Raw genomic sequence first — 16486 nt, 5'->3', positions numbered from 1 at the left:
ATTTTTAAATGAGATTATGTAACTTGTTTACATTTAAGAAATAAAAAAGATACTAACATCACAATTTGAAACCATAATGATGGTTTTGAGGTATTCTTGAATTTGGTTTGTAAGAATTTTATTGAGTATTTTTGTATTGATATAAGCAAGATTGACCTGGGGTTCTCTTTTTTGGTTGGAACTGTGTTGTTTAGGTATCAGACTAATTGTGGTTTTGTAGAACGAGTTAGGTAGTGTTCCTTCTCTTTCTATTTTATAGCATAGTTTGAGGAATATTGGTATCAGGTCTTCTATGAAGGTCTGGTAGAATTCTGCACTAAATCCATCTGGCCCTGGGCTTTTTTTGGTTGGGAGGTTTTTTAATAGCTCCCTAAGCTCCCCAGCCTGTATGTAATCCTTTTCTTTCTTTCTTCCTTCCTTCTCTCTCTCTCTCTCTTTCTCTCTCTCTCTCTCTCTCTCTCTCTCTCTTTTAAATATGTTAGGAAGTAACCTATTTAATTAATTAATTAATAAATTAATTCTATTTATTTATTTATTTATTTTTACTTATTCACTTTACGTCCCACTCATTGTCCCCATCCTGGTCACCCCTCCCACATCCTTCCCCCATCCTCCTCCACTTTTCCTTTGAGCAGGTGGAGGCGCCCTGGTATGTAATCATTTACTGATTATATCCTGAGAACTCTAATAAAATATACAAGTTCTGATTTTTTACATACCAGGAGGATGTGAGAATAATTTAATACAAGAAATTTATGAGCTTATAAATCCACGATTCACAGGAAGGGCAATCATAGATATGGTTAGATTTGTGGCATACATCCATAGTTTCATAATTCTCATGACTTCAAGGTTTTCTACTGATCCATGATGTACATCTTGAGGTCAGTGACTGTGACTGTACTGAAGTTGAACAGTAATTCTTGTGTCTACTGTCATAGCCTCATCTCCATCCAGTTCTATCTTAGCAGAGCTCTCCAAGCTTATCTCAGAATTAGAGTACAGACTGGTTTTGCCATTATTATAGGACTCTCTCAAAGCTATTCCATTTAACCTAGTGTGATGGGGTGAATGAGAAGCTTCTATGTTTAAATGTTTGGTTCATGGTTGGTAAAATTGTTTGGAGAGGAATTAGGAGATGTGTCCCTGGGGGTGAGCTTGGAGGTGTCAAAAGCCTACAACGGGCCCAGTTTCTTGCCATTGCTTTTGTTTTGGATCAAATGTGAGTTTGTTGTAGATCAAATGATCCAGTGTCATGCCTGATTGGATGCTATTACACTCCTTACTTTGATGATTGTGGACTCACATTTGGAACCTATGATCAACCCCCTGATTAATGTTCTCTTTTATAAATTGCCTTGGTCATGGTGTGTGTTCACAACAATAGAATAGTAACTAAGATACCTCGATAGATTATCACTTACCAATTTCTACATATGCATGTGTCTGTATTAATAGGCCCCACAAACACTCCTTTATTATTATTCCCACACTCCATGACTTTACACATGCCTTTGCTTGTACTCAATTCTCTTTTCTCTAGTTACTTGAAGCTCATCTGATCTCTGAGCCCAGATAAATCTTCATGAAGAAGTTATCTTAGGCCCATCCCCGGTACTTCTTATTCTAAGTACTGTTTAAATGTATGACTTATCATACATTTAACAATCATGTTGCTTGAATAGTTTATTTTTTTATTTTTAAAGCTGAGGTTTAACCTTTAAAGGTAGAAAAAATTATGTAGAAGATCGTAAGTCTATATATTCTGTTAACATGTGGGCTATGCTTGATTGATTGGTTACATCAGTATCTTTGGAAAAATATATAAATATATAATTGAGACCTGGCATTATGGCATCCTATTGACTTATATATATTCAGTGGTAATGAACAAATGAGGAGGTCAAACCTCAATAAATAAGTTTTTTTCACAGAAATTTCCAAAATTCCACACAATGTCATAAAAAACTATAGACTTTGAAATAAAACTGGTGGGCTTTAGTATTGACTCAGCTGATTAATAACAGAAGCAATTTCTAGGTGGGCTCTTTTCCTGTATAAACTTTATAAAATAATAAATCATAAATAACAATCACAAATGCCAGTGCCTATGGTAATATTTCAATATGAGAAATTCCTAAGAATAAATCATGTCATATATTTCTACAAAACAAAAAGAACACAGCACTCTGCCTTTCAATGTAATGTATTTGGCTATTAATACTTTGTACTTTGATCACACTGTTTTGTTCAATATTTAACAATAGACCATAAGCCAATAGAATATGGTTGTTTCCCAATAGTCCTAATACTGACTAAAAAGTCATAGCATTAATGAAGGTCGCAGTGGTCCTTGTAAAGATCTTGACAGACAGACAACACACCTGTGAGCTCTCAATTACGTTGAGAGGTGCTCGGAGACTTAAGTAAAACCATACAAATTTCTAGAATATGAAGTGTCTTTAATAGAGAGAGACATTAGTATGTGGTTTTGTTTTGATCTTCTGAGAAGAGTTTGTCTTTTAAAATGTTTCCTGAAGATATCTGTTAGATCCATTTGTTTCATAACTTCTGTTAGTTTCACTGTGTCCAAACCAGAGACACTGAAACTTATAGAGGAGAAAGTAGGGAAAAGCCTCGAAGATATGGGTACAGGGGAAAAATTCCTGAATAGAACAGTAATGGCTTGTGCTGTAAGATCTAGAATTGACAAATGGGACCTCATAAAATTGCAAAGCTTCTGCAAGGCAAAAGACACCGCCAATAAGACAAAAAGGCCACCAACAGATTGGGAAAGGATCTTTACCTGTCCTAAATCAGATAGGGGACTAATATCCAATATATATAAAGAACTCAAGAAGGTGGACTCCAGAAAATCAAATAACCCCATTAAAAATGGGGCTCAGAGCTAAACAAAGAATTCTCACCTGAGGAATACTGAATGGCTGAGAAGCACCTGAAAAAATGTTCAACATCCTTAATCACCAGGGAAATGCAAATCAAAACAACCCTGAGATTCCACCTCACACCAGTCAGAATGGCTAAGATCAAAAATTCAGGTGACAGCAGATGCTGGCAAGGATGTGGAGAAAGAGGAACACTCCTCCATTGTTGGTGGGATTGCAAGCTTGTACAACCACTATGGAAATCATTCTGGCGGTTCCTCAGAAAATTGGACATAGTACTACCGGAGGATCCCTCAATACCTCTTCTGGGCATATATCCAGAAGATGTTCCAACTGGTAAGAAGGACACATGCTCCACTATGATCATAGCAGCCTTATTTATAATAGCCAGAAGCTGGAAAGAACCCAGATGCCCCTCAACAGAGGAATGGATACAGAAAATGTGGTACATTTACACAATGGAGTACTACTCAGCTATTAAAAGGAATGAATTTATGAAATTCCTAGGCAAATGGATGGACCTGAAGGGCATCATCCTGAGTGAGGTAACCCAATCACAAAAGAACTCACACAATATGTACTCACTGATAAGTGGATATTAGCCTAGAAAATTATAATACCCAAGATATAAGATACTATTTGTTAAACACATGAAATTCAAGAAGAACGAAGACCAAAGTGTGGACACTTTGCCCCTTCTTATAATTGGGAACAAAACACCCATGGAAGGAATTACAGAGACACAGTTTGGAGCTGTGACAAAAGGATGGACCATCTAGAGACTGCCATATCCGGGGATCCATCCCATAATCAGCCTCCAAACGCTGACACCATTGCATATACTAGCAAGATTTTGCTGAAAGGACCCAGATATAGCTGTGTCTTGTGAGACTATTCCGGGGCCTAGCAAACACAGAAATGGATGCCCACAGTCAGCTATTGGATGGATCACAGGGCCCCCAATGGAGGAGCTAGAGAAAGTAACCAAGGAGCTAAAGGGATCTGCAACCCTATAGGTGGAACAACATTATGAACTACCCAGTAACCCCCGGTGCTTGTGTCTCTAGCTGCATATGTATCAGAAGATGGCCTAGTTGGCCATCAGTTGAAAGAGAGGCCCATTGGTTGTGCAAACTTTATCTGCTCAGTACAGGGGAACACCAGGGCCAAAATGGGGGAGTAGGTGGGTGGGGGAGCAGGTGGGAGACTTTTGGGATAGCATTGGAAATGTAAATGAAATAAGTACATAATAAAAATATTTTCCTGAAGATTTTGTTTTATAATATAAACAGCACTCACCATATCCCTGCTGTTTGGCTTGCTTAGTTTATGTAATTGTGTAATATATTTGATAACTGAATATATTTATGCTAGTTTTGACTACTTTAGCCTATTCGAAGCAAAAAACAAAGTAAGAGACATATTATTTCAAGACTAGTTTTCTCATTTGCTTTTAGGTTGAATACCTGTATAATTGTTTCTTACAGGTATTTTGGCATATTCTTGTAGTTGCTAATGTAAATATCCCAGTTAAATAAAAACCTAACATCACACAAAGAACACAAAGAATAATCAAGTTATGACTGACTAAGGATGTCGGGTACATGTTGTGAGCCAAGGCACTGCTTGTGAACTTAAAGACCCCCAACTGTTTCCATGCACAAGGGCAACAGAGTGATAGTAGCAACTGACATGCACGGGCACCTGCTCTGTGCAAGGCTCTGGATAAACATTTGGTAAGCTTTGTCTTCCTAGCATCACAGAGACTAGGATTTCCCTCTCTGTGTAAATAAGATCTAGAGAGGAAACACAGTGTATCTAGTATTACCATTATATTATATGTCTCAATCTAGTCTATTACTCAGTTTGAATGAAGTATACACAGACTAGATCTGCACTCATGAGAAGGAATACATGGCTTTGATTCTTACAAAGGAAAGTAGCCACGCAGCTCATTTCCTATCATCTTTTATAAAAATATGTTTATTGAGGTGCTCTACTTATAGTCTTGTACTTATCTGAGGACTGTCATCTTTGAATGCTAAAATATCAGATGATTTCATTAAATTACCCAAGCAGTAAAACAAATACTTTGATCAACTTAGATATAGTTATCTTGGTATAGACAAACTATCTATAAACACACCCTCTAGCTCTCTCTGTCTGTCTCTGTCTCTATGTCTCTGTATATCTCTCTCTGTGTTATGTATAGAGTACACAAGATGTGTACTCTAAGCTATATCACAAGCTCCTTGTTTTTAAATCTGAACTTCTCTAAATATAAAATTATTGGAGTGCTAACATGACACTCTAAGTAGAAAATTACAGAGCTGACCTCATAAAATGCCTCAGAGTCAAAAGGCAGATTCACCAAAATATTGTGTAAAATTCCCTGCAGTTTATGTACATAAAGTATATGTGAATCATAAATGACTTTCATTTAAAAAATAGAGTCACATGCTCCAAATAACTCACAATATATACACAACTATTCCAAAATATGAAATAATATAAAATCTGAAACATTTCTAGTCCTATGTGTGTGTGTAGACTTCATAATTGGAAAGACATTTCTGATATAATATTAATTAGATTTTAAAGTTCCAAGGGTCTCCTCCTTTGGTTGTGTTTATGAATGTTGTATGTGCATATGTATATATACATACCAAAAATACATGATAGCTCTTATGGAGGAGGAAGACAAACACTTAGAGTAAATGGTTGGGGCATGCCTCTTATCTGTGAATAAAATTTTCTTATAAAGATCATACCAAATTTTTTTTATTTCCTGGTTGTAGTTGAAATACTTATTAGATACACTGACATAATTGAGTCCCTATAAAAATCAACTCAACTATGTTAGTCAAAAGCATGCAAATTAATAGATGTGATTATGTTTAGATCATGTTTATATCAAGCAAATTAACAATAAATATTCAATTACTTAATGTTCCTAAACAAAGACTTTAAGGCACATTACACCCTTGAATCAATCATGGATAGAAAGACTAACAGATACCAATACTCATAAAAAGTATTTAGATTTAAGAACATCCCATAAGATACTGGCCAAACACCATTTCATTTCATCATTCCACTATCATTTAGGATTTGTAATTGGACTTTGGCTACTTTGTGGATTCCTTTTATCTTCCACCCTTCTTCATCCCTTTTCCATTATTTCAATCCCATAACACTAGATAGGAGAGAAAAGAGGATGAAGGGCAAAGAGGGAAATATTATCCTTAGACTACTTCCTGCTGGTTAGAGACATTGAGATCTTTAGGGCAAGTTTGATCATTGCTGTCAGGATATTTAATGTCTTCTTGTTGTTGTTTCTTCTCTGCCCATGACTACTTAATAAACCATGATCAACACCAAATGATGGCAACCAACAAACTACCAACAACCACCATGTCTCATGGAGCCCTACTATTTATATATCCTCTAAAAAGTTCCCAGAGTTCCAAATATCACACAATTGCAGAAACTATCTAAAGCTGGACAAATCACATCCTAACCAGAGCATGAAGCAAATCATAATCAGCTGCTGTGGACAATCTGAAGCAGTCCTATTTCCCACACCTGGGATTAAAACAAAAATATACTCATAATATTTTTGTATTTTTGAAGAAACCAAAATGTCAAAATTGTCTCTACAATACATGCTTATGTTTCTTTTGATGTTTGATGTGGTTCCTTGAATAATACATCCACTAGAAGTTTAATAATTTAACATTCGTGTTTCATAATATCAGTAAATACTTAGTCATATTTGAAAATGAGAACATAATTCATATAAGAGTCTCTGCCTGGGCTTTAACATAATTCAAGAATAGTCATGATCACACCTAGAAACTCACAACTGGGTTCTATTTCCAAAACACAGCTATTTATTCAAAGAGAAATGTCTCTGAGGTTTTAATTAGATAGTGATGACTAATAAGATGTATGAAGAATTTTGGTATTCTTCAAATTAGCATCTTAAATAGATCTTTTCATTATAATTTATGTAATTAAAATTAATTTAAAAGAACATAGATAAACATTTTAAATTTTATCTGAGGATAGGGAAGGGATTTAAATTGCCTGACAAAAGAATTTTGTCATTGTAGAAAAATAATTGGATAGACTCAGCTTTAAGATGTGTACATTTAAAGTAACTAAGGAGTTTAAAATGTTGCTTTGTTTTTCATTAATCTTGACATTTAAATATTGAAAATAATATATTGAAGCAATTATCACTTGCATACTGCATCTTCTTTCTGAAATAAAGTGTAAAAATTCTTATACTTGGCTGAGTTGTTGAAATGGTGAACTAAAAGTCTAAAGAACAGGTATGTTTGTTGATTATTCTATACATCATATTTCAGGGAAAAATATCAAAGGTATTAAGTAGATAAAGTTATAATATAACCTTGAGTATGCTTCAGAAGAATAAGAGATAAACTTACTCAAACTTTAAGTGATTTGCATAAGGAAAATATTAAAAATTTAAAAAGATCATCTTGTGGTTTACATGTGGGAGAACCAGGCATAGAAAATTTAAGGAGTCAAATATCACAAAATGAATGCCAGATAAAGATGATTAGAATTATAGCCTGAGGTCAATCAAATACAATTCCAATAGTATTCTGAATGCCACCATCTGAATCTCTAGACTTCTAAACATCAAACTAGACCAACAACATAGGGTTAATGGTTCAGTGACCTCCATGCTACTGAAACCCATCCCTATTGTCAAGGATGCTCTGTAGGCTGAGGTTAGTGATTAGCACAGCCACTTGGAAACACAACTGTATTAATTAACTTCATTCCACAAATATTTCAAATTGATTCTGCCTCACATGTCTGACTTTTCTCAATGGTTCATTCACAGTCACCTGTAGTTTTGCATTCATGTTTTTGGTTTAATTATAAATTTCTTAGCAAAAAAAAAATTAAAAAATAAATTTCTTAGCTATAATGAAGTGCCAAGGAAGAACAAAATAGCTGTGGAAATCTATACCCTTCTTTCCCTGTGAAACAAAATTAAAAGATATTTTCCTCCTAATTTTCCTTATTTTTAGGATTGACTATAGAACATTCTTTTTCTAGTTTTGAAAACTCTGTAAGCATGTATGTTACATACACAAAGCTCTTTACTCAAGTATTACATTATTTTAAGTCATCAAAAAACTAGCAAGCTTGAGGCCAAATAACCATATAACTTCCTAAAATTTCCATGTACATGTCCTAGATAAAACACTTATGATTTTAGTCCCTCTCAATAAAAAATAATCCTCTACAGTGCAACCTTTATTTCTACTGACTGTAAACTTAATTCAGAAAGCTGTCATAATGATATTAATGTTTTGAAGTAAAGAATCATATACTAATCAAAACACAGTCCTATTTAGACTCTGTACATTCTGACAAGTTAATTTTTGTATGCCTCATTTGTATTCATAAAATACAGACATTAATTGATAAATTGCCAGAGAAATTGAAGATTTTTCTACTGAGCTTCTCTGTTTATCTTCTTGGAGTCTCTTTGGGATGTAAGAATTAAGATGATTTTTGGAAACATGACAAAATCTATTGCTTAAGCTTGACACACAGCATGTTATAGTCTTGCCACCATCACTCTTTCTGTCTTTCTGTTCATACACTTAAACCTTACAAAAACAAAGAAATTTTTATATTTCATTCCATCCTAGTCCATTGCCTTCACCCACGGTAACCCAGAGTTCTTACTTCTCATACCCATTTCTGCAATCTTGGGTGTCAGGACTAGCTGCTCACATTTACTTCATGCTTATGATACATAATGCACTTTTCTAAGAGATTGTTCATTTTTCATTAATTGATAAATGTCTCAATCCTCTTTTTTACATGGGGGGATTGTTAGTTCCCCAACTAGTAATGGTAGATCTGAGATTTATATTCAGTTAATTTGTCTTGAGACTTTACCTCATGAGATAATAACACTGTGATATATTGATTTTTAACTCCAGGAAACCTTCAAGGTCATTAGTATTGTCCATTCCAACTTTTCTCTTCCTTATTTACCCCTAACCTCTCTGAGGTCATACTCTTACCTCCATCAATTCTAAATTCTAGTATTCTTTGGGGTGGGTAATACCTCTTTGAAGACTGTATTTTAACTCATATTTTGTAGTTTCTGTAGTAACTAGTAAAATGCAATTCACATGTTGAACTCTCTATAAATATTAGTTATATAGATTTACCAGAGAAGAAATGAAAAGATCGTCCAAAAATATATCACAAAAGAATTTGAAACCATTTCAATAATATGCTTAGCCACTTTATATTTTGAAAAACATGATTATTCCAACTGGAGATTTATTTCTTTACAAATGTATTTTTTTCTTATGACATAGAATTTAAAAAGTGAGTAATTATATGAACATTTCAGTGTCAAAATAATTCATTCAGTTGAGTGAATTCTTTGATTTTTTTTGAAAAAACCATATTACAGTATTCAAAACTATTCTTCCAAGAATCTTGGTGAATTGTGCTTACTGTAAAAAGCTAATTAAAGAAGAAATCATTGTTTATAGTAATGACTATATCAATATGGCTGATCTTTCTTTGAGATGATCCAAAAGTTTTTGCATTTGTGCATTAGCTCATTTATATAATGTCCTGTTTGGAAGGGAAATATTAATTACGTTTAAAAAAATAAGCTAACATAGTTATTTAAAATATCTTAAGATAAAATGGTTTTAATATATTATTTAGAGGCAGTTTACTTTAATTCACTCAATTTCTTGTGTTTAATGAATGGGGAGACATGAGGCATTTTTTTTGAGCCATCAGAACATATTTCACCTCTTTTTAAAAATATGTTTGCATTGTAGTTTATTTTGATAGTTGGGCATTAAAAATTTTATTAATAATAATAACCACAATTCTCAAAATACTTATAACCACGTAATAGATGTGGGATTTAAGATGCACCCCTTATTCTTTCAAACTCAAAGTTATACTTACATGGGCAATATTTCCATAATAAAGAACAAGATAGTTAATGTGGGTTGATATAAACTTATAGAATTCAGAAAAAAGATTCTAGGGGTAATTTAATGCTAGAATTGTTTTTTGTCTTTTAAGTTGTGTAATCTATAAGCATGTATTATACCTGAAAAAAAAGTATAAAAGCCAATTATTCAAGGTACAATTTCACAGTACTCAGAGGGCTGGAACACCTTTTATGAATGGCTTTGGAATGGATTTTCTTAAATTCATAAATAATCCTTCTCTTAGTAATTTAGTGATGAAATCGTGATTGTTAAATGCAGTATGGATTGTCAACAGCAGAATAGATCCCTAATAAATTATGCAGGAAATACAATCAAGATATAGACCCAGGTGGGCATGGCACCTATGAGGAGCTAGGAGAGAGAGGGGGAAAAGGAAGGAGGGACAACACACACACACACACACACACACACACACTACACACACACACACACACACACACACACACACGAGAGAGAGAGAGAGAGAGAGAGAGAGAGAGAGAGAGAGAGAGAGAGAGAGAGAGAGAGAGAGAGAGAGAGAGAGGGAGGAGAGAGAGAGAGCGCGCCTTTTCATTATCAGGTAGTTATTTTATTGATTTTGGTGGCTTCCTTGCAATTCTTCCTACATGAGCGAACAAAATGTTTGTTAGGTCTGCCCCTGACCTGAAACAACCCCCTCCCCCCAAAAAAAACCCAACATTGTTTTCTGAGCAGATAAGCACACTTGAAAGTGAGTTACTCTACAATTAGGATGGCATTACATTTCTTACTGCTGTTTGTTTAACTGGTGGCCTTGGACTTACAACAGAATATTCAGAAGTGAGTATGAGAAAGGTAGCAAGGCAAATTGAAAGCAGTGCTTTCTGAGACAATGCTCATCCTTCCTCAGACCTTTCAGAGGCTCAGCTCACTTTCCATTTTAGTCATATCACTGTTGCATCGGTGCACCTTGAGCATACTGCCCACATATAAACAGATAACTACCCCTTGCTTGCTCTTTGTACAATAAAATGATGTAACATTTTCAGTAAAAGACATAAACAAGTGAGTTTGCCCTTGTCAGGTGTAACCCTGTAAAGACTAACACTGGTCAGTCTTGCAGAATCCTCAGGCTGACCTTCGTCCCCTCAAGTTTAAATAAAGCCATTCATTTTAGTTTTAAATCCAGTGAAGAGGAAAAAAGCTTCCCTAATACATAAAAAGACAATATAAACCAGCAGAGCTTGTCAATTGGAACCTACAGGCAGAGGAGTATTATAATATTGTTTTCCCAGGAGACAGTGACTAAGGCACGCACACACTGACCATCCCCGAAAAGAGGTAAAGAGAGTGAAATGGCTCAACGTACACACACCCCGCTCCATACCGGGGACGAGTCTCCGAGCTGCGGCGTGTGCTCTCGGAGAGCCAGGCTGAAGCTGACCGCCCCCACGGCCACGCTGGACACCCCCAGCCCTATCTCCAGCACAGAGAGCACCAAAAGGCTCCCAATGATCTGGCCGCTGGTGCACATTCTCCTTGGGTCATCATTCCTTCCAGCTCAGAGATGGAAGCTGATCATCTACCTTCTTTCTTCCAAAGTCCTCCTCAGCCCTTTCCGCCCCCTACCACAGTCCAGCTCCTCAAACTTTTCTTTCTTCACCAGCAAAACCTTATCCACAAGGTCTGGATTTTCAGAACCAGAGAACCATTCCGTGGCCTGGCCAGAGAAGACAGCTAATCCAGCCCGTGGCGCGTTCACACAGGGACTGTTGAGCGATGGGTGGGAGTCCAGAAGCTTTTATTAGGAGCCAGGCTCTGGAGAGCGGACCCTGGATCGGAAGCCTTGCCAGTGTCGGAGGCGCAGTCCAGAGTTCTGCTGTGTCTCTGCTCTGCGCCCCCAGCAGCCTTCCGCACCTCTCTGGCTCCCTTCTTCCTGGCGGAGGAACCAAGCTTGATTTCCTAGTAATAAAGGGGAGCTGCTCACAACCCCTCTCCGCCTGTCCTCTCGCCTTCCCTCCTTTGTTTTCCTGTCTGCGCAAAGTGCTTCTGTGAGTCTCTAGGTCTCTAGGCAGAGCGGGTGGATGGTATTCAGCACCACGTTCCTAGCACTTGCTGTGTCGCCAGAAAAAGCGACCTTGTCTGATGGCCTCTTTCCGTCTGGATTTTTTTTTTCTCTCGTTGTTGTCCTCTTCCTCCCCTCTCTCTTGAATCTGATTCTCTCTCATTGCTATGACCTCATTGGGGTTTAGGAGGCTAACGGAGGAGGGAGAATCCTGATGTATTTGTGGGTCTAGGACCAATACTCTTGGCTGACCTCTGATTCGCCCCGCCCCTGGACCCAACCCCAGGATCCTAAACTCATTACTCCTCTACTCAGTTCCTCTTGGGTTTCTGCCTCAGACAGGAGGGGTGGCTATGCCTGGTCCTTATATCAATATAGGTTCATTCTATGCAAAACTTTCCTCTACATGTACTTTTCTCTGGTTCAGGAGCAGAGAGCAAAGGAAAACCAAGTGCACGGAAATAGAGAGAAGCCAGACCCCTGATTAGGACTCATCTATATCAGTGAGCCCAGACTGGAGCCTGCTCTTTAAGAGAGAGGGTCCATTCTGCTATCACTACCTTGTACCTTCCTATCACAGAGGGAAGAAGCTGTCTGCTGGAGGCATATTTTCCTTGATAGCTACACACCTGAGAGGCATAGTCAGAAGCAGCTTGACAGAGACCCTGTGTTGTTATCTCATTTCAGTTGAGATACATATACTTAAGTACTACACCAGAACAAGCATTACTTATAAACGGAGAAAAAGTCTGACCTAGTACATAACTGATTTTGACCATCTTCAATTCTTCTGAATCATTATGGCAGGGACTCAAGCGTGGGCTGTGTGATTTTGTTGCTCTTACTGATGAATTTTGGGAGTCTAGATATAGTGGAATTGCTTATATTTTACTGATTTTTCCCCCCAGGAAACATCTCAAGGTGTTCTACTGAAAATTTTCTGGATGAGTTCTGAGTTATGGATTCATCAATCATCTTTCTCAAGAACTTATTCTTCAGTTAGAGATTGGTTGAAGGGAAATATAGACAAAGGGGACCACAATATGAGGGCATCTTTGCCTCTGCCCACATGCAGACAAATACACAGTAAGCACCTTTGGGATTACATGATGCATTTTTTTTCAAGATCCAATGTGAGGAAACAGAAGCCCTAATTCTGCCCCAGGAATGTCAGTTTTACCTTTAAATATTTGATTCAGAACATGCTTCATAGCTTAACTTCTACACTCTCATTTCTTTTTTTATGATATGCTTATTTTGCAAGTTTTAGAACTTGAGAACAAAAAAATCAAAGAAGGATTGCGAGTTATTAAATGTAAAGGAATTTTCAGCTATTGTGATATTTGGAGCATAACTTATATAAGTGATGTTGACTGATAATTAGTGATGTTCCTTTCCACTTCTCAAAACATTTTCCCCCAGATAACCAGTTTTCAGAATTTCTCAAGAAGTTTGTGGATTTAAAAAAGCAATACTTATGATATTTAAATATTGTATAAGTCAAACGTAAACAGAAATGAGACATCTATGCTGCTTCACTTCTAGTTTGAATTTAGCTACTTTGTTTTGTCTTTCTATTTTTTATTCTTTTGAAGGAAGAAAATAAGTTATGATCATCAAAGATATTAGTGTAGTTTTCTGTGGAAAAGAATTACCCTGGGAGAGAATTATAGTGAACACTCATTTGATACTAACCATATAGGAGTTTTAAAGGAACAAAAAAACATGTCATCTATTGAGTTTGATTGTTCATTACTGACAGACATGATCATTTGAAGCCAGTTACTTCAGTATCTAAAACTCTAGTCATATACCCAGATATAACCACCCTTGATTGATTCTGGATCACTTGTATAAAACACAAAACTTCTGAAAATCACAATTAAACCAGAACAGATTAAATCTATGAGTAGCTACAGTTGAGTTAAGATCAAACAAATATTTTAGGAGTGATATATTAAAAATTACTATCTACAGAAGAAATTAATTGTCCCGTTTCAACTACCAACATTAGAACTACAAGACATTTATTGTGCCTTTTCTTTGGCACAAAGTATATTTTACATTTTCAAACAATGTAAAGTTTTCTAAAGTGATTCCAAATACTTTTAAATTTTCTTCATATTCACAAAAATCAAGAACAAAAAGGAGTTCAAGCTGAAAAATTATTATTCTTATCATTATCTCTCAAAATCATGTCAAAATAATTATAATAGGCCAGCCTGGTCTACAGAGTGAATTCCAGGACAGCCAGGGCTGCAGAAAAACCCTTCCTCGAAACCCCTCCCCCCAAATTAAACTATAAACCAAGATAATTCATATAAAATCCATTCTATTTAAATTCCAGTGCATTCACAATCCAGGATTTAATTTTTCTTACATCACAGTAAGTATTACTCATGAGATCCATTGAGAAGGCTCACCACTTCTTCATATTTAATAAGAGCAAAACACAACCTTGCTACCTGCTGTCTTGTGTATGATATAAATGAATGTACAGGTAACCTCAAAGTAATTCTAAAGCTTTTTAACTGATAACTCTTTATGGTCTTTCTATTTAAGGAGCTTATAGTTGCAAATAAGCATTCAAAGGTTATTATATATTTATTTTTACAAATTATAGACATTTTAATATTTTGTTAAAGAAACACCCAGGAATTAGTAAACAAACCACTTCATCTATGTTATGAATGATGACCCAAAACCTTGTTGAGTAAAAGTTCGCTCCTCAGCCTGTGGCTGGATGTGAAGGAACTTACGTCTTCAGGGATATGATTTTGAATGGGATATTGGGTTCTCTTTATTTTTATTTATTTTTTGGATTTTGGGGGTCTCAACCATTCTTTTTCTTTTCCTCCCTTTGTCCTGGTTATCACAAGGTGAGCAGATCACTCTGCATATGCTAGCTATTAAGATGTTCCACCTCACCACAGCCTAAAAAGCTGTATGGCTGAATAACCATGGAACCATAAGATAAAATAAACCCCCTTTTAAAGTTGGATTCACTTAGATAACTTGTTATTATAACAGAAAATTGGCCAATATTCACTCCCACTTAATGTAATGAGACACAATGGCAAAATGATAATGGTAGTGACTAATGCAGGGTGTTATTGCAAAGTCCTTAATTAATACAAACCCTGTGTCAACCTAACAAACTAGAAATACTAGAGAATTACTAAAAAGAAGCGTTCCCTTCATCAGGCTGGCCTGTAGGCATAGACTGTGGGAGCATTTTCTTGATTAGTGATTTATGTGGAAGGTCCTAGCACACTATGGGCAATGCTACTCCTGGGAAGGTAGTTCCGGGCTCTAGAAAGCATGCTGAACAAAACATGGGGAGCAAGCCAGTAAGTAATGTTTTTCCATGTTCTTTGATTCAGATTCTGCCCCTAGGTTCCTTTCTTGAGTTCCTGCATTGGCTTACCTTTGTGATAGACTGTAACCATAAGCCAAACAAACCATTTTATTCCAAGTTGCTTTTGGTCAGTGTCTTAATCACAGTGACAGTGAAGAGAACTAGAATAATTCCTGAATTGTTTTCTTTTTTCTTTTATTAGCTATTTTCTTCATTTATATTTCAAATGCTATCCCCCTTCCTAGTTTTCTCTCCAAAAGTCCCCTTTATGCTCCCCTCCCCCACCCCCGCCCTGCTCCCCAACTCACCGACTCCCATTTCCTGGCCCTGGCATTCCCCTGTACTGGATTCCTGAATTTTTAAAGAATCACTTTTGATAATGATTACATTTATGATGTTACAAGCACTGAACAGAATGGTCAATTAAGGAAAGAAACATCATAAAATTATTTTAAGTCATTTGCTGGTTGTAAAGTAATAAAAGTTTACTTAATATTTTGATACCCATGTTAATGCGGTTAGAAAATAATGAATTTGCTAAATAGACAGAAAAGTTTGAATTTTCTTCTGATTTGACACTAATAAGCAGATGCAGTGAAACCAGAACTTATTTTTGCCTTTTATTGTCCTTTAGTGGCAATATTACTGAGAAGTGTCTTCAGCATTTGTCTTTATTACTTGGAGAAAATACAATATATTACTGTGCTGCTATTATACTTTCATTTATAGCTAAACTATCACCTGTTTTTTATTGACCCTTAAACATGTGATTATATTATATAAACTGATTTCTACTTTAATAAAGTATATGAATTCTCTCACACCTAGTTATTATGAAGAATGGAACTACATTAACTCATTCACTGTGTCCAAGACACACCCACAGTTTTAAAAATTTCCAATCACAGCACACTGGTTAGCAAAGGGCTATCAGCCATGTAGAAAAGAAACAATGTTTTTCATCTTAGTTTTATGCCATAGGCATTTAACAATCTTATGGGCAGAGGGGTACCAGACAGAAAATGGTGGCCTTACATAATTTAGCAACTAAATAGCAGTGTTCTTGGGAACAAAGAGTTGCTCCAAGATTCATGTGCCACAACCTTAACCCCCAGAGGGGTAGTATTGGTAGTTAAGGCTTTTGGTGAACAAT

At 36.1% G+C, this 16486-nt stretch overlaps 1 protein-coding gene across 4 annotated transcripts in view; it reads right to left on the bottom strand.

Moving 5' to 3' along the window:
- The window catches only part of Tmem196 (transmembrane protein 196), a 75802-nt gene extending 63696 nt beyond the window's left edge, over positions 1 to 12106 (bottom strand). For 2 of the 4 annotated variants that reach the window (XM_021179583.3, XM_029484329.2), the window contains exon 1: positions 11280 to 12106. In XM_021179583.3, coding sequence (XP_021035242.1) covers positions 11280 to 11444 — 165 coding nt within the window. In that variant the 5' untranslated portion in view covers positions 11445 to 12106. The remainder of the gene's footprint in view (positions 1 to 11279) is intronic. The other 2 variants (XM_021179585.3, XM_021179584.3) reach the window with 1 other exon arrangement.
- Between the last annotated feature and the right edge of the window lie 4380 nt (positions 12107 to 16486).

The sequence above is a fragment of the Mus caroli genome, unplaced genomic scaffold, assembly GCF_978045245.1.
Source record: "Mus caroli unplaced genomic scaffold, Mus_caroli_1 scaffold_14, whole genome shotgun sequence".
Lineage (NCBI taxonomy): Eukaryota > Metazoa > Chordata > Mammalia > Rodentia > Muridae > Mus > Mus caroli.
Note: the sequence above shows the minus strand (reverse complement) of the source record. Positions and strands in the feature narration are given on the sequence as shown.